The sequence below is a fragment of the Globicephala melas genome, chromosome X (assembly GCF_963455315.2).
Source record: "Globicephala melas chromosome X, mGloMel1.2, whole genome shotgun sequence".
NCBI classification, from domain to species: domain Eukaryota; kingdom Metazoa; phylum Chordata; class Mammalia; order Artiodactyla; family Delphinidae; genus Globicephala; species Globicephala melas.
The window spans coordinates 85,860,080-85,877,222 of record NC_083335.1 but is presented as its reverse complement, the minus strand read 5'-3'; the positions used below and the strand labels follow the sequence as shown (position 1 = coordinate 85,877,222).

The window sequence follows — 17,143 nt, the reverse complement described above, 5'->3', positions numbered from 1 at the left end:
TCTCCTAGAGAGCAGGAAAACCCCAAGTGGGCCACTAGAACAGCCTCCTCACTAGCCTCCCCAGTTCTCCGCCTCCTCCCCACTGCCCGTGAATTCTCTGCTCATCTCTCCTCTGAAACCTGCTGGCTGCCTATGTTGTCGCAGAGAAAACCCCACCTGTGTGCTTGAGAGCTTTCAGGTCTGGCCCACCTGCACTGTTCAGGGTCAGACGGTAACTGAGTGCTGACATCTGTGGAGGATTTATCACAGGGTGGGCCACATGTCAGGTCTGATTTAATCTGCACAGCCACCCTGTAGGGAAGGTACTCTTTGTATTTTCATTCTACGGATGAGGAAGCCAGGCCCCCAGCAGTGAAGCAGTTTGCCTCAGGTCCCACAGCCGGTGAGTGGCACAGCAGAGTTGGGGTCTGAACCTGGACAGCTGAACCCCAGAGCCCACATTCTAGCTGTTTCCTGAGCTCTCCCTGAGTGTTAGCAGTTCTGATCTGCTCCTCTGTGTCTTTCTTTTTCATCCTTGTATGTGTATGTTTAATTTCCCTTTTGTTGTTGAACCTGATGAGGAAACAGGCCCAGAGGCATTAAGGCTGCTGCCCAAGAATGCCCAGCACAGGCTCCCAATCGCTTGCGAGAGGCACCACTGGCCTAGAGACTCTGCCTCGCCTGGTCCAAATCCCAAATTGCATCTGCAGCTTCCCTCTGGCTTAGGTCATCCAGGAAGCTTTCCAAATCCCACGGCCATGCCTTTTGGTTTCCACCCCAAGTTACTGCTCCATTTATGGTCTAGCACACATGTTTGGGGTTTGCTCAGTCCCCAGTCCTTCCCAGTTTCGTACTTTTTGTCATGGGTCTCTCTTGATGCAAGCCGGAGGGCAGTCCCTTTGCAAAGGGCCAGAATTGCTTGCCAGCTTTCCTTGCTCTGTGGCTGCACCAAGCCTGTTGTCAGACCACCCCTGCCCACCATTCTTGAGCTGCTGGCTCGCTTGCTCTCTTGCTGTTCTCCATCCCTGAGGGTCGTTATGCTGCCATGCTTCACCTTGCACCATGCCCCTTTTTTCATTTGACTCACTCTGCAAGTCTGGGGCTGAAAGCTGAGACTGGGTACTGGTGTGGGGCTGGGGCTGTGGTCACTTGGGGGAAAGCCCTGAGAGAGGGAGAGGAGACAGTGTGTGCACATCCCCTATGACCCTCTGGGGTCCTGGAGGCCTCCAGCCAGCCTCAGGTACCCAGTAGCCCCCTCGTGCTGAGCTTGCTCCAATCCGTATCGCCCCGTACAGATCCGTGGCCAGCTGCAGTCCCACGGCGTCCAAGCACGGGAGGTCCGGCTGATGCGGAACAAATCCTCAGGTGAGCTTTTGTTCTAGTACCTTCCTCTTCCACTGGCCAGCCTCAGCCTCCGAGTCTCCCTCCTGCCTCTGCCTTTTCCCTCACCCTCCCTACCCTGCCTTCCTGCCACAGCTGGGAATGGGCAGCTTGGGGGTACCCTCTTCTTCTCTCCCCCTCATCCCACTCTCCTCACAGCTCCGGCCAGTAGCCTCTTGTGCGAGGCTGTCAGGGAGGGGGTGCAGCTCTGAGATGAGCTGAGTGCTCCCCGGGGGCAGGGCCAGGGCCAGGCTCCGGGGAACCTCCTCTTTGGGACTCTGAGTATCTGAGATGGTCACCCCGTCCCCCCAGTAGCCTCCCTTCCCTCCCCTTTCTTCTCCTTCCCCTGCCCCTTGCTCTCCCCCACATTTTTCTGGTAACAGCCTCTGACCAGAAAGAGGTCTGACATGGCCCCACCCATGTGTCCCAAGAGGGGAGGCAGGGGATGGCTCTTGTCCAAGGGTGCATCCCAAGGAGCAGCCAGGATCGCTGGCCTCGCTTGTTCCCTCCCTCCCTCTTGCAGGCTGCTTGGAGCTGGCCTGAGGTTAGTAGGGTGGTGGGGGGTTGTCTCTGCAGGACCTCTGGCCCAGGCTCCCCAGGGCAGGCACAGTGGGGCCTCGTTCTGCCTGGGCTTCTCTCTGCATCTCTCAGTCTCTCTCCTCCCCACGCCTCCATCTCTCCATCTCTCTCTCTCTCCATCTCTCTCTCTCTCTCTCTCTCTCTCTCTCTCTGTCTCTCTGTCTCTCTCTCTGTCTCTCTGTCTCTCTCTCTGTCTCTCTCTCTCTCTCTGTCTCTGTCTCTGTCTCTGTCTCTGTCTCTCTTTAATTATACCATTCCATCCTCCTGTGCATCCTAATGGTTATTCTTTCGGAGATCAAGCATGCCCCTCAAGTCCCGCCGTGTCTAAGCCCTCCCTGTGTGTGCACCTCCAAAGAAGGAGCTACTTTCCCCTGGTATCAAGCCCTGGATCCTTTTCCCAGCCCTGGCCAGGCCTGGAGTCTCTCTTCATAGCATGTAGGTCTTGCTCTGCTGTACCCCAGCCAAGCTGACAGGATTCTGGTCTCCCTGAGGCGCTGTCCCAGGTGCAGCCCTCTCTGTGGCCCTGGGCGCTTCTCCCAGGCACCTGCTGATTCTTTAAGATCTACCTGGACGATCCTGGCCCCCATTCTCCTGCTGTCTTGGAGGACTTGGACTGTAGGTGGCTGTAATCTTCCCAGCTTGGCCCTGAGGTGGCTCCCTGGTGAGGCCAACCTTCCCTGGACTGTGGTGAGGCTGAGGTGACCTTGTGTCCCTAACTCCCTCTGGTTCCTGTTGGGCCTAGAGCCTTCCCAGCCTCCCCGAGCAGCCTGGCCCAGCTTCTCTTTTGCTCCTTTGATTAAACACCTGTTACAGGACCCCTCCTGGGCTGCCCTGGCCTTGTGCTGGGCCCCACCATTTGGTTATTTATTCTGGCCCATGTAAAGCCAGCTGCCTGCCCATCTGTCCTCCTTCCTTCTCTGGAGACGTCTCCTTGTACCCTTTCCCTCCCAGCTCCTTCTCTCCATCTCTATCACCCCAGGCTGTCCGGGCAGGTGTGCCTGAGCCCCATCTCTCTGTCTTTCTTCCCAGCTGGCGTGTGTGTATCCCCTGCCCCCAACCCCTCTCCAGCTCTGTTTTCTTCCCTCCCGCTTCCCTCTTTCCTGCCCCTCCCGACCATCTACCTTGCCTCCCACACCCTGGTCTTTCTTTGCTTCTCTCTCTCCCTTTCTTCCTTTTTCCTCTCCCCACTTCCCTCTCTGCCCCCCAGTCCTCTCCCCTCGGGTCCCGCCCCCGGGAACGCCGTGTGTCCAAAGCTGTTGACTAACCCACTGCGTCTGTATCTGAATGCTGTCTCCAGGTCAGAGCCGGGGCTTCGCCTTCGTCGAGTTTAGTCACTTGCAGGACGCTACACGATGGATGGAAGCCAATCAGGTTGCTTTGCCGCACTTGAACCCCCCCCCCAAACAAATACTACTTTGTAATCGAGCGCTCCCCATCGCCTGATTCTTACGGACACAGTTCCCTGCCCTGTGGCCCTGTGTCCCATCCCCCCACCCCCTCTCTCCCCCTTCCTGACCCTCACTATCTCCTCTTCCCATCTCTCGCTACCCACTGGGCTTCCCATCAGGAACCCACACTCACCACTGGCCCTTCCCACTGGCCAGGCACTAGCTCTGCCTCTCTTCCTCTCCTGGCTGAGCTTTCAGAGAAAGGGCTGCCTTGGGGGTGGGGTGGGGGTGGGGTTCTTCCACCTAAGTTCCCACTCCCCGGGGGACCGCCCTGCTCTGGGGTCAGGCAGAGCCAGGACTCTGTTCCACTCTTGGGCACCGCTGGAAGTCCAGCCATTGGGGAACTTAGCTGTTGGCACACTAACTAGCAAGTCCTGTTTTGCCAGCTCTGTCCCTGCATGTGAGTTTGGTCCTTTGATTTCCATGGGACAGGCCAGCACTGCTCTGTTGATCGAAAGTACCAGTCAGGAGTGATGGTTTCATTCACCAGGACTCACTTCGGTCACCCCACCCCTCCCACTGCACCTGGCCCCCACAGGAGTCACCACTTGCCCCACTCCGCTAGGGACAGGCCTGCCCTCTCAGCGAGGAGCCGTGCTGTCCAGAAGGGAGGGGAGCCTGCTCCCCCAGCCTGGCACGGGCTCCCAACCCAGCAGCTTTGGGACCTTCAGAGACCCAAAGCTTCTGCTCGCGCACCCAGAGCCCAGCTCACTGGTGTGGGGCACTGAAGGAAAGCCTCAGGGGAGGAAGGGGCGATGTGGTGGAAGGGAGGCTCAGCAGGGGCGGCCCTGGGGCCATCTCTGCCGGTCCACAGGCTAGTGCCATGGGCCCAGGACCCAGCCAGCCACGGGAAGACAGCCTCACAGCAGGACCGTCCATCTTTTAAATATGGCTCTTTCTTTTTCCCCTTCTCCAGCACTAGTGCGCGTGCGCTCTCTCTTTCTCTCTTTCTCTCCCCTCCTCTCCCTCCCCTCCCCTCCCCGTCCCCCCTCATCCCAAGTGTAGCCTGTGTAGTGCTGGCCCTGGGTGTGGCCTGGCAGTGTCAGGGCCGAGTGGGGGTTTCCCCCGCTGTCCGGCAAGCTTCGGGCAGCCGAGCACTGTGTGCCTGGTGGCGTGTGTTCACGTGTGCGTGCGCGTGCCCGGAAAGGCAGCAAACAGCTGCGCCCGAGGGCTGTGGCGCTTTCCCTCCCTCCTTCCCTTCCTTCTTCCCTCGTCAGTTCTCCGACCTCCCTCCGTTCCCTGTCCCTCATCCATCCAGCTGAAGGGCTCGCTCACTCTCTTCTCCTGTGCTGAGACGGTGCGTGGGGCACTGCTGCCTAGGCCTCACTGTGCTCTGCTTTTCCCCGCAGCACTCCCTCAACATCCTGGGCCAGAAGGTGTCCATGCACTACAGCGACCCCAAGCCCAAGATCAATGAGGACTGGCTGTGTAATAAGGTACAGGGGCGGTGGCAACGTCTCTGTCTCCCCGGGGCCTCTGAGTGGTGTGGGTGTGGAGGACTGGCTCAGCTCAAGCAGCGCTGCTCCTTGCCACCCACCCACCAGTTTGTACTGAGCTTTCACTTGGTGCCAGGCTCTGCCCTCATGCGGCACGATCTTGCCTGAAGCCCCAGTAGACTTGAAACAGATGTTTATGTAAGTGACTAGTGACAGTGGAGGCATAATGTGATCCATAAAATGTGGGCTTCAGAACCAGACTAGCTGAAGTTAGACTCTCCCAAATCTGCCTTGATTTTCGTCAGGGTATTTAACCTCTCTTTGCCTCACTCTCCCCATCTCTATGATGCAAATACCAATGACCCCGCTCCCCAAAGGTAGTTGGGAGGATTGAAATGTGGTGATGAGAGGGTAACACTTGGAACGACACCTGGCCCGCCGTTAACAATGTTCAGTGTCAGCTCTTGTCCTGAAGGAACGTGTAGGGTGTTCTGAGAGCCTGTGTCAGGTGACCCAACCTCTGACAAAGCCATGTCCGCCTGAGACTTAGGGTACAAGCTGTAGCTCTTTGCAGTCATATTCCCTAAGAGGAGGCTGAGGCTCAGAGAGGTGGAACCTTGAGTTGTGCCTTGCTCCTGATCGTGGGCCATGGATGCCACCGTGAGTTCAGATCTCCCCTGGGGCCAGCCTCACAAGCAGCCTTGGGACTCTATAGCCTCACCTCCTGCAGCCGTCTGGCAGCCCTGAGACCTAAGGGGAGACCTGAGAGCTTGCGGAGGCCCTCTCCCCAAGAGGAACTCTGCCCAGTAAGGGGAGTGGTTCCTGCTTATTTCAAAACCAAAAAAGTAATATCAGAAGGCGGGTGTCCAACCTCTCTGGAGAGGTAGGGACAGAGTGACGGGAGGACTCCATCCCTCCTGTATTTTCAGATACTCCTTGAAACTAGGGGATTCTCTTTCTTTTCTCTCCTTTATCCACCACATGCTGTTGCTCTCCAGTCTTGTCACTTCCATCACAGAAATGCCATTCCCACTGCTCAGGCCAGTCCTCACCTCCTCCCCCACACAGTCGCCACAGGCCCCTCTCTGCTGTGCTGGCCTCTTGCCTCTTTCTCCCACTCCCTCACTGGTGACATTCCTCAAAACCACTTCTGACCACGTCCCTCCTCCTCTGCTGAAAACCCCCACAACTCTGAGCTTGAGTGTGACTCCCCTCTGTGATCTAGTGTCACCTTCCCTGTCCAGCCTTTGCTTTTGCCTCTCTCCTCACCCTCCTACACAAAATCTCTTGCTGCCTCCGCCAGCAGTCGCTTCCCAGCAAAACCAAACCAAACTCTTGGACCTCCCAGATCAAACAGCCCTGCTGACTACACCCAGCTGAGTGATCTGGGCCTCTAGGCCCGCTCCCCTCCCAGAGCCCCTGGGGGGGACCATTTCCACAGACTCACCTGCTGCCCCTCTGTGCTACATCTGCTCCCCACTGTTAGGCCAGGAGGGCAGAGGCCATATCCTGCACGGAGCCTGGCGCGGGAGCAGTGCTTAGTACGTGACCATGGATCACAGACAGAAATGTGGTGAAAGCTGGGCATCTCCAGAGGCTGCAACATCCCAGGCAGATTTATTTCTCAAGAGCGGCAGGATCCAATCCAGTCCTCGAGATGAAGGAGGGGTGGGAGTCTGGCAAGAGAGGGGCTGCTGGCTTTGAGGGATAGAAATAACGAGGGTTTCTGAATAGGGAAGTACATTTTGGGAAGAGGAACCTACCAAAGGGACTTTGGAGGTGGGGGCATTTCTGGGAGTTGGTACCTCGGAGCAGGCGGCACTTGGTAACAGAGGGGGGGGAGTTATGGATCCTGAGTTGAGGGGTTGGCACTGAGGACAAATTTGAGACCATGTAAAGGGAAGATTCACGGGACCGAGGAGGACAGCCAGAGCCCCAAAGCCCCCTGCCACCCCTGACCCTGGGACCTTCCCGGGGCATGGCGGGTTCCCTGGGGGATCTCTGGATCCACGTTTGGAGGGTGCAGTGGAAAGCCCCACCCCCTCTGATAGCCTGGCCTGTGCCTCACAGTGTGGCGTCCAGAACTTCAAACGCCGTGAGAAGTGCTTCAAATGTGGTGTGCCCAAGTCAGGTATGGCCCTCCTACCTCCCTCTTTCCCGGGACGTTGCTGGGAAGAGGGAGAAGGGTGAGGGGCCAGTGCTCTGGGAGGAGGGAGACCAGCCTGGGAGCCCCTCCCCCTTCGTCATTGGCCTGTCTTCTGCCGCCCCTGACAGAGGCAGAGCAGAAGCTGCCCCTGGGCGCAAGGTTGGATCAGCAGACACTACCGCTGGGTGGTCGGGAGCTAAGCCAGGGCCTGCTGCCCCTGCCACAGCCCTACCAGGCCCAGGGAGTGCTGGCCTCCCAGGCCCTGTCACAGGGCTCGGAGCCGAGCTCAGAGAACGCCAACGACAGTGAGTCAGTTGTTCCTTCCTTCCTCCCTGCCCTAGGGTGTCTAGGCTGGGCTCTCCAAGGCCAGAGAGATGGTGGTGACCAGGACTTCATCCTCCCAGGGGCCTCTGCCTGGTGGGGGGACACACATGTAATGTAGGGAGAGCAGAGGAAGAGCATTGCCAAACTCGACTTTGGGGGTGTGTTGAGAAGGTTCTCAGCAGGTGGGTGACTGAGCTGGGACTTGGACTGACAAGCAGAGTTTATCTGAGAGGAAGAGGTGAGGGGAAGCAGTGGGCGCAAGGACGCGGAGGCCAGGGGAGAGGGAGCAGAGGGGAGCCACCAGAGGGTAGGACGGGAGCGGAATATCAGTGGTGCTTCCTAATGCTGGGCCCCTTCCTGCAGCCATCATTTTGCGCAACCTGAACCCACACAGCACCATGGATTCCATCCTGGGGGCCCTGGCACCCTACGCAGTGCTGTCCTCCTCCAACGTACGCGTCATCAAGGACAAGCAGACCCAACTGAACCGTGGCTTTGCCTTCATCCAGCTCTCCACCATCGTGGTGAGGGCGGCACAGGGGGGGGCCGGGCAGCCAGGATCCCGGCCCCCGGGGCAGGGAGGAGGGACCCTGACCCTAGCCCCCCACCGCGGCCCCAAGCCTGGAAATGGGGCAATGGAGCCGGGGACCTCCCCGGGCCTGACCCTTCTGCCCCTGCCCCCGCCACCTCCTCCCCCAGGAGGCAGCCCAGCTGCTGCAGATCCTGCAGGCCCTGCACCCGCCGCTCACCATCGACGGCAAGACCATCAACGTTGAGTTTGCCAAGGGTTCTAAGAGGTCAGGGCCCCACCTGTGTCCTTTCCCAGCTTGCCCCCCAGCTTGGGGCCTCCTGTCTCACTCCCAGTCTCTGACATCCTCCCCAGGGACATGGCCTCCAACGAAGGCAGTCGCATCAATGCTGCCTCTGTGGCCAGCACTGCCATTGCCGCGGCCCAGTGGGCCATCTCGCAGGTACTCAGAGACTCCCCTCCACCCCAGCATCCCTGTACCTGGGCCGCCTCCACCCTCCCGCTCCCTCTCTGCAAACAGGAGGGCTGGCTTGCTGTTTTGGCTTCCTGTGGCCCCGAAAACCTCTCACAGTGGTCGCCGGTGGGGGCTATGGGGTCCGCGCTGCAGCTCCCTTCCCAGGCACCTCCTCCCAGGCTTTCCTTTTCAGCGCCGTCGCGGCTGCTTTTCTGTTCTGTTTGGTAGCTGTATATCATCCTGAATTGTTACAACCTTTCTTGGTAAAAGGGAATTTATAAGTGGCTGCAAGAAAATTGGCAGATGACAATAAAGAAGGGGAGGATGGTATCTTCCTTGGTCTGACACCCAACACATATATCACGCAACACATGTACCAGTGTCAGCCCTAGGAGCGTTTTGGCGCGTGTCTTTGTTCCAGTCTTGTTTTTGTCACCACCCTGCTCTGCTCTGGCCGGGTGGCCCTTGTTTGAGGGCTGCATGCTTTCTGTCAGCAGACACTTGCTTCACTTGTGGGCAGACGTCTCTTAGCTGGTCCCCCTCCCCTCTGTGCCCCCTCCTCTGCTAATGAAGCCCTCCCACCTGCCCCTCAGGCCTCCCAGGGTGGGGAGGGTGCCTGGGCCACCCCCGAGGAGCCACCGGTCGACTACAGCTACTACCAACAGGAGGAGGGCTATGGCGGCAGCCAGGGCACAGAGTCCTCTCTCTATGCCCATGGCTACCTCAAGGGCACGAAGGGCCCCGGCATCACTGGAACCAAAGGGGACCCAGCCGGAGCAGGTTAGCCTCAGCATCTCTCCCTGAGCCCATGGTGGGGACTGGCAAGCATAGGGTCCTGGGCCCTGCCGTTCACGTTCTCCTTTTTCCCTGTCCCCCTTTACAGGTCCCGAGGCCTCCCTGGAGCCTGGGGCAGACTCTGTGTCCCTGCAGGCTTTCTCCCGCACCCAGCCTGGTGCCACCCCTGGTGTCTACCAGCAGTCAGCAGCTGAAGCAAGCGGCAGCCAGGGCACTGCTGCCAACAGCCAGGTGAGGAAAATCAAGGGGAGGTCCTGGGGGCCATGGGGGCACTGGTAGACACTGAGCCCTGTTCCCCTGTCTTGCCCCATGACTAGTCATACACCATCATGTCACCCGCTGTGCTCAAATCTGAGCTCCAGAGCCCCACCCATCCCAGCTCTTCCCTGCCACCAGCCACGAGTCCCTCTGCCCAGGAGTCCTACAGCCAGTACCGTGAGTAGCCATGGCCTACGGTGAGGGGTGGAGAATTCCTTAACAAAGCAGAGAGGAGTGCGACCCCCTCTTCTCACTCTCCAGCTGTTCCTGACGTCTCCACCTACCAGTACGACGAGACATCTGGCTACTACTATGACCCCCAGACTGGCCTCTACTACGACCCCAACTCTCAGGTGACAGGGCAGTCTGGGGAGTGGGCAGGGTCTGCAGTCCCCTCCTCGAGGTCTTCCCTCACACCCCTTCTCCCCCACCTCCCCCAGTACTACTACAATGCTCAGAGCCAGCAGTACCTGTACTGGGATGGGGAAAGGCGGACCTATGTTCCTGCCCTGGAGCAGTCAGCTGATGGGCATAAGGAAACGGGAGCGCCCTCGAAGGAGGGCAAAGAGAAGAAGGAAAAGCACAAGACCAAGACGGCCCAACAGGTGAACACTGGGAGTCCAGCAGTCACTGGCTGGCTGTTAGGTGTCTTCTGATGAATGCCATTCTGTCATCTGTTATCCTCCGCTGCCAAGGGAGGGGATGGCGGTGGATGTGCACGTGGGCAGTAGTTGTGCCCAGGAGAGACCAGGCTCCCGGTCCAGCTCTGCTCTTTGCTGCGTGACCTTGAGCCAGGGCCGTCTCCCTACCAGGTACATGGTAGGGCTGCCCACCTCCCTGAGGTGGCCAGTGCCATCCAAGTGTACCCGTCTGCTTTCCCATCCCCTGGTGGGAACCTTTGTGCTGTTGGTGGCAATGTGGGCTGGTGTGGGCACGCCTGAAACCAGGCTAGCCCTGCCTGTGGAAACAAATGCGCATGCATGCTCCTTTGGGCCCAGAACCCCACCTAAGGGTGTGTCCGTGTCTGTCTGTGTATATATACCCCAGAGAACTTCTCGCGGGCCCATCAGGGGGTGGGCAGGAAGACAACCATCGCAGTGTTCTGTGGTGGTGGGCAGTTGGAGGGAACCTCAGTGTCTTGTCTGTGGAGGAAGAATATGACAGTCTGGGTGCAACACTTAGAAGCAAGAACTACGTGTTCCTTTGGCAGCCTGGTAAATTCTAAAAATGGTGTTGTGCCTGGGGGTCGGGGTTGGGCAACGACATGGAACGTGGCATAGTATCACACGTGTAAATTAAAATTATACACAGAGCAAGCCATTCTATGCATTTTAGAACGATAAAATGAAAACACACGGCAAACCTAATAGCGTGGGTGCCCATGAGGAGAATGGGGGCACAGCTGGGGAGGGGCTTGCTGAGGAGCACTGATGACAGGACGACAGAGAAATGGGGACTTTCACTTCCGCCTCTCTCACCTTCTGCTTGAGGCTGCAGGGCAGGAAGGGGCGGGCTGCTGCAAGGGCAGAGGTTGGAGTTGGCGACCCCAGCAGTCGGAGGATTCCTAAGAGCCTCACCCCCACCCTCACCCCTAGATTGCCAAGGACATGGAACGCTGGGCCCGCAGCCTCAACAAGCAAAAAGAAAACTTCAAAAACAGCTTCCAGCCCATCAGTTCCCTACGAGACGATGAAAGGCGGGAGTCGGCCACCGCAGATGCTGGCTACGCCATCCTCGAGAAGAAGGTGTGTGTGGCTGTCCATCCGCGCCCTGCCCCCCAGTCTTGTCATCCCTTTGGTCCTTCCGTGGAATCTCTGAATTTCTGTGTTCCTCCACCCCAGGGAGCACTAGCTGAGAGACAGCACACCAGCATGGACCTCCCAAAACTGGCCAGTGATGACCGCCCAGTGAGTGCCCAGGGCAGAAAGAAGGGCAGGGCTCTGAGCTAGCCAGACCAGACCTCTCACCCTCACCTTTTTCAGAGCCCACCGAGGGGGCTGGTGGCAGCCTACAGCGGGGAGAGTGACAGTGAGGAGGAGCAAGAGCGCGGGGGGCCGGAGCGGGAGGAGAAGCTCACTGACTGGCAGAAGCTGGCCTGTCTGCTCTGCCGGCGCCAGTTCCCCAGCAAGGAGGCGCTCATCCGCCACCAGCAGCTCTCCGGGCTCCACAAGGTGACTGAGGGAGGCTTGGCTGGGAACCCTGTCCTGGCCCGGCCCAGCCGCTTCACTCCTCCTCCTGTCCTCCTTGCAGCAAAACCTTGAGATTCACCGGCGAGCCCACCTGTCAGAAAATGAGCTGGAAGCACTTGAGAAGAACGACATGGAGGTGAGGTGTGACCCACTCCTGGGCTCCATCCCTCGGTCCCTTACCAAGCACTCCATCTGTGTAGGCAGCTGGCGCTCAGGTTCCTCAGCTAGACACAGCCTGGCTGCCATCAGCCACTTCACGTCCTTTCCCTGCAAGGCTTCTTCCCGATTCCCCCCATGCTGGCTGCTGGCATTCACAGGACCACAGATCTGTTCGCTAGATCTAGCTCCCTTTGGGGGCCCCCCAGCTGTGCCCATGTTTCCTGCAAATAGCGATCAGCTCCTTCATTCTCACACACACTCTTTCAGCAAATGAAGTACCGGGACCGTGCAGCTGAACGCAGAGAGAAGTATGGCATCCCTGAGCCGCCGGAGCCCAAGAGGAGGAAATATAGCGGCATGTCTGCGGCCTCTGTGTGAGTGCCCGGGGCCAGGTCGGGGGCCTGGGGCCGGCAGGCCAGTCGCTCACACTGTGCCACTGTCTCCTGCAGGGACTTTGAGCAGCCCACGCGGGATGGGCTGGGCAGTGACAACATTGGCAGTCGCATGCTCCAGGCTATGGGCTGGAAAGAGGGCAGTGGCCTGGGCCGCAAGAAACAGGGCATTGTGACTCCCATTGAGGTGAGTCTGTGGGGATCCCATCCCCATCCTCCAGTACTCTCTGCTGTAGCCCTAGCCCCCACCCAACCTGACAGAGTCTGCCTCCCTCACACAGGCCCAGACACGGGTGCGGGGCTCCGGCTTGGGTGCCCGAGGCAGCTCCTATGGGGTCACCTCAACCGAGTCATACAAGGAGACGCTGCACAAGACAATGGTGACCCGCTTCAACGAGGCCCAGTGAGCAGCTGCAAGACCTACTTATACTTATGTTGGGTGTCCAGCCTGGAGCAGGGGAGGATGAAATGTTGGGTGGTCAGAACAGGGGCCCTGCACCTGTTGACTGGCCTAACTCCACAGCCAGAGAGGCCCTGACCAAGTCAGACTTTTGAGTTGGTGACTTTTATTGGAAAACTGGGCTGGGTTCATGTCTTTCTTTTTGTAATAAAAGCTGAAAAGTCCGCAGCTTGCATGTCTCTTTCTCATGTCCCAGAGTGGTTTGTGGCCCACACAGATACAGGGACATAAACACAGATGGACAAGATCTTGGTCACAGCCCCTCACCATTATCGGGTCCAGCAGGTCATGCTGTACCAGGAAACCAAGCACCACCAGGGCACCGTCAGGCTTGAAGACCCTCTGGGTCACAGCCAGGACTAGGAACCCCCCCATCCCCTGGCCTTGCCACCCTGCAGCTGCACTTGCTGTATGGCTGCAAGGCTAAACTGTACTTGGGTCTGGGGACAATGCCTGAGGGCACCTCTGAGTGAACAACGATAGGCACTCTGGCGCCAGTGGGCCCTGTGCCCTCAACAGGCTGATGACCCCAGAGGTGTGGAGATAAGAGAATCAGCCTGCCAGTCCCAGGGATGCCCCACCAGTTGGGTCCACCCTCGTTCTCATCAGCTCCACGGCTTTTACCACAGCACCAGTCCCACTAACCAGTCTCCACCCTGTGATTCACAAGTATGCGTGTGCTCTCAGCACAGGTCTGAGTACAGTGGAACACGAAGCTGGGGCTGCCCTCTCCGGGCCTTGGGGGGGCTGGGCTGTGAAACGGGGCCAGGAACCGCCCCTCCCCAAAACATACATGCTTTTAAGACAAGAAGGTGGAAGGGAGGTAGTGTAGGAAGAGCAAGTGGTTCAAAGCCCCTCCTTCCTCACTTAGTAGTCTGCATTATGACATCACCCTACACAAGTTGTAAGGAGAGGGATGAAAAAGCGAGGCTGGTGTAATCTTGATCCCCAAAACAGATGAGATAATTCAAGAAGAGAACATTTCAAGCCACTTACACCTGTAGATTAAAAATCCTTAATAAAGTCTTAGCTACGGCTTCCCTGGTGGCGCAGTGGTTAAGAATCCGCCTGCCAATGCAGGGGACACGGTTTCGAGCCCTGATCCGGGAAGATCCCACATGCCGTGGAGCAAGTAAGCCCGTGCACTACAACTACTGAGCCTGCGCTCTAGAGCCTGTGAGCCACAACTGCTGAGCCCATATGCCACAACTGCTGAAGCCCACGTGCCTAGAGCCCATGCTCCGCAGCAAGAGAAGCCACCACAATGAGAAGCCCGCTCAAGGAAGAGTAGCCCCCGCTTGCCGCAGCTAGAGAAAGCCTGCACACAGCAACGAAGACCCAACGCGGCCAAAAAGAAAGAAAGAAATTTATTTTTAAAAAATGTTAGCTAAATGAATCCAATATTATATTTAGCAAATATGTTTGGATCAAATAGTTTATCTCAGGAATGCAAAATTGAGTCAACATTAGAGAAACTATATATGTAGTGCTCTACATTAACAGACCAAAAGTAAACAAACGTAATAATCTCAACCACAGAAAGCATTTGATAAGGTTCAAGAATCAATAAATCCATACTTACAGAAATTAATGGATAAAAGAATAAATACATGGAGGAGAAGAGAAATATCTCCTATACAGTAGAATGTCAACTAATAATCACGGCACAATGATGATGTTCTGTTAATGTTATGAAATCTCTGGGTGCTAAAGCTAGCGGTTACACTTTGATGTAAACAGAATATTTACACAGATTCAAAGTATCTCTCCATGAGATATATGTTAGTTAATTCCAAAGGGGGAAAATAGTATCTTTACAGTAGAGAAACCTGGCAGATACCATCTTAATGAGGGGAACAAAGTGAACATTATCAGTATTAAAATCCTGAGCCATCTGATAGGATGAAATGAGGAGACAGCATCACTTTTGTGATATTCCCAGGCAATATGCAGAACACGAATCTAACCACAAGGAAACATCAGACAAAGCCAAACTGAGGGACAGTCTACAAAATTCCTGTCTTATAATCTTCAAAAGTGTCAATGTCATGAAGGTCAAGGGAGCACTGAAGAACCGTTCCAGATTGAAGGAGACATCCCATTTGAATGTTCAAATGTTACCTCCTGGCTACCCCATTTAAAGTTCCAAACTCTCCCCTGCCATACTCCCTATGCCCCTTTCCTTGCATTCTTTTTCTCCATGACATTTCTCAATTTCTAACATACTATAAGTTTTCTTACTTTTCTATAGTCTCCTTCACTAGAATGAAAACATCAGGAGGGAAGGGACTTTTGTCTGCCTTGCTCACCACTGTGTCCCCGATGCCTTGAACAGGGTTTGGCACATACCGGACCATGGAAGCATGAATAAGTACACACACCACAACTGTTCAAATCATTCTCATTCTCAAGACTCCATTTTTTTTAAAAAATGGCTAATACATAAAGAGTCCTTAGGGACCTCCCTGGTGGCATAGTGGTTAAGAATCCACCTGCCAATGCAGGGGACATGGGTTCGAGCCCTGGTCTGGGAAGATCCCACATGCAGCAGAGCAACTAAGCCCATGCGCCACAACTACTGAAGCCCGCGGTGCCTAGAGCCCATGCTCTGCAACAAGAGAAGCCTCTGCAATTAGAAGCCCGCACACTGCAACGAAGAGTAGCCCCTAGAGAAAGCCCGCACACAGCAACGAAGACCCAATGCAGCCAAAAATAAATAAATAAATAAATTTATAAAACAAATAAAAATAACGAGTCCCTAAAAATCCATAAGAGGTACAACAACCCAATAGAAAATGGATAAAGGAAACAGAAAATTCCCAGAAAACAAGAACTGCAAATACCTCTAAATCTATGAAAAGATGCCCAAGTTCACGCCTAATAAGAGAAATACACATTATAATTACACCCGATTGGCAAACATGCAAAGGCTTGACAATCTGCTCAGTGAGGCTGTGAACCAGCTGCACTCTCATACGTGGCTGGGGGCAATGCGAATTGTACAACTCTCACCCCCACTTCCCCTTTCTCCCTGCTTTCTTACCTCCACAGGCTTTTGTTCAAGCTGTTCCCTCCGGCTGGGATGCCCTTCCCTCTCACTTGGGAAAGTCCAAAGTCCAAATCCTGCCTCAATTACTCCCACTGATCCTTTTGAAGGCAATCAATTCTTCAGAGAAGTCGGCCACACCCACGGCTTCAGTTGCCACCTCTGATGGCCCCTAAATCCATCCACAGAAACTCAGATCTAGTCCCCAAACTGTTAATTCGACCAACACATACCAGACCATGGATATCTAACAGGCATCAAAAATGTAACACATCTGGGGACTTCCGTGGTGGCGCAGTGGTCAAGAATCCGCCTGCCAATGCAGGGGACACGCGTTCGTGCCCCGGTCCGGGAAGATCCCACATGCCGCGGAGCAACTAAGTCTGTGCGCCACAACTACTGAGCCTGCGCTCTAGGGCCCACGAGCCACAACTACTGAGCCCGCACACCTAGAGCCCCTGCTCCACAGCAAGAGAAGCCACTGCAATGAGAAGCCCGTGCACCACAACAAAGAGTAGCCCCCGCTTCCCCAAACTAGAGAAAGCCCACGTGCAGCAACGAACACCCAACACAGCCATAAATAAATAAATAATGTAACGTCTGAAAACCAACTCCTGATTTTGCCCCATGCCTGCTCCTAATGGAGTATTTCCCCTGTCAATGACAACTCCATCCTTCCAGCTCAGGCTAGAAACCCACGGGTCAGCCAGGACTCCTCTCTATTTTTCATGCGCTGTATCCGATTTCTCAGCAAATCCTGGTGTCTTTACCTTCAAAATCAACTCAAAATAGAACCCCACACACTTCCTCTTTCACCACCTTGGTCTGACCCTCTCTCATCACTACCTGGACTCTTGCAGTAGCCTTTTCACTGGCTTTTCTGCTTCCTCTCCCCCACCCCACCCCCCCACACACAGTTTGTTCTCTCTCCACAGAGAGCAGCCGGATTCTAAAATATAATTTAAATAATGTGACTCCCCTACTTAAAATCCTTTTATGGCTCCCCATGGATCTTAGAATAAAAACCAAACATCTCAGCCTGGCTTACAATGCCCTGCTTGATATGGCCTCGAATCTCATCTGCCAGTGCTCTCCCTTCCTCACTCCTCTCCAACTACGCAGACATCTGTGCTCTTCCCAAACATTTCAAGAACTTCCAGCCTCAAGGCTTTGCCCCTGATGTTCCCTCTGTCTGATGCTTTCCCCCCATGTTACACATGGTTTGCTTCTTCACTTTTCACAGGCCAGGCCACCTCCTCAGAGAGTCATTCCCTGACTACTTCGCATGGGGTATCAGGGGAGGTCTCCCTGAGGTGAGGCAAACAATAAATCAGAAGGAAAAGATCTGATGGAAGAGCGTTCTTAACTATTGCAAGGGCAGTAGTCTCCTTTCTATGTTCTTTGCTATGTTCCCAGTGCCCTGCACTTAGTAAGCATTCAATAAATCTTTTTCAAATGAGCAAATGTGGAGGATTTGAGGACAGGATATGTGATACAGAATTTGGGATAAGGTGATAAAGGCATTTTGTGTTAAATACCTTTGCTGTAACATCACCTTCTCAGGGAGGC

The 17,143-nt window shown here is 55.6% G+C and overlaps 1 protein-coding gene across 5 annotated transcripts in view; it reads left to right on the top strand.

Annotated features, from left to right (window-relative positions):
* The window catches only part of RBM10 (RNA binding motif protein 10), a 29,752-nt gene extending 17,060 nt beyond the window's left edge, over nucleotides 1-12,692 (top strand). For 3 of the 5 annotated variants that reach the window (XM_030849828.3, XM_030849831.3, XM_030849837.2), the window contains exons 5-24: nucleotides 1,275-1,344; nucleotides 3,236-3,309; nucleotides 4,736-4,822; nucleotides 6,893-6,953; nucleotides 7,097-7,273; nucleotides 7,656-7,816; nucleotides 7,992-8,089; nucleotides 8,176-8,263; nucleotides 8,869-9,055; nucleotides 9,159-9,301; nucleotides 9,388-9,505; nucleotides 9,590-9,681; nucleotides 9,769-9,933; nucleotides 10,924-11,073; nucleotides 11,170-11,235; nucleotides 11,311-11,499; nucleotides 11,579-11,653; nucleotides 11,944-12,050; nucleotides 12,126-12,255; nucleotides 12,350-12,692. In XM_030849828.3, coding sequence (XP_030705688.1) covers nucleotides 1,275-1,344; nucleotides 3,236-3,309; nucleotides 4,736-4,822; nucleotides 6,893-6,953; nucleotides 7,097-7,273; nucleotides 7,656-7,816; nucleotides 7,992-8,089; nucleotides 8,176-8,263; nucleotides 8,869-9,055; nucleotides 9,159-9,301; nucleotides 9,388-9,505; nucleotides 9,590-9,681; nucleotides 9,769-9,933; nucleotides 10,924-11,073; nucleotides 11,170-11,235; nucleotides 11,311-11,499; nucleotides 11,579-11,653; nucleotides 11,944-12,050; nucleotides 12,126-12,255; nucleotides 12,350-12,475 — 2,364 coding nt within the window. In that variant the 3' untranslated portion in view covers nucleotides 12,476-12,692. The remainder of the gene's footprint in view (nucleotides 1-1,274; nucleotides 1,345-3,235; nucleotides 3,310-4,735; nucleotides 4,823-6,892; nucleotides 6,954-7,096; nucleotides 7,274-7,655; nucleotides 7,817-7,991; nucleotides 8,090-8,175; nucleotides 8,264-8,868; nucleotides 9,056-9,158; nucleotides 9,302-9,387; nucleotides 9,506-9,589; nucleotides 9,682-9,768; nucleotides 9,934-10,923; nucleotides 11,074-11,169; nucleotides 11,236-11,310; nucleotides 11,500-11,578; nucleotides 11,654-11,943; nucleotides 12,051-12,125; nucleotides 12,256-12,349) is intronic. The other 2 variants (XM_030849833.3, XM_030849829.3) reach the window with 2 other exon arrangements.
* The last annotated feature ends 4,451 nt before the right edge of the window (nucleotides 12,693-17,143 follow it).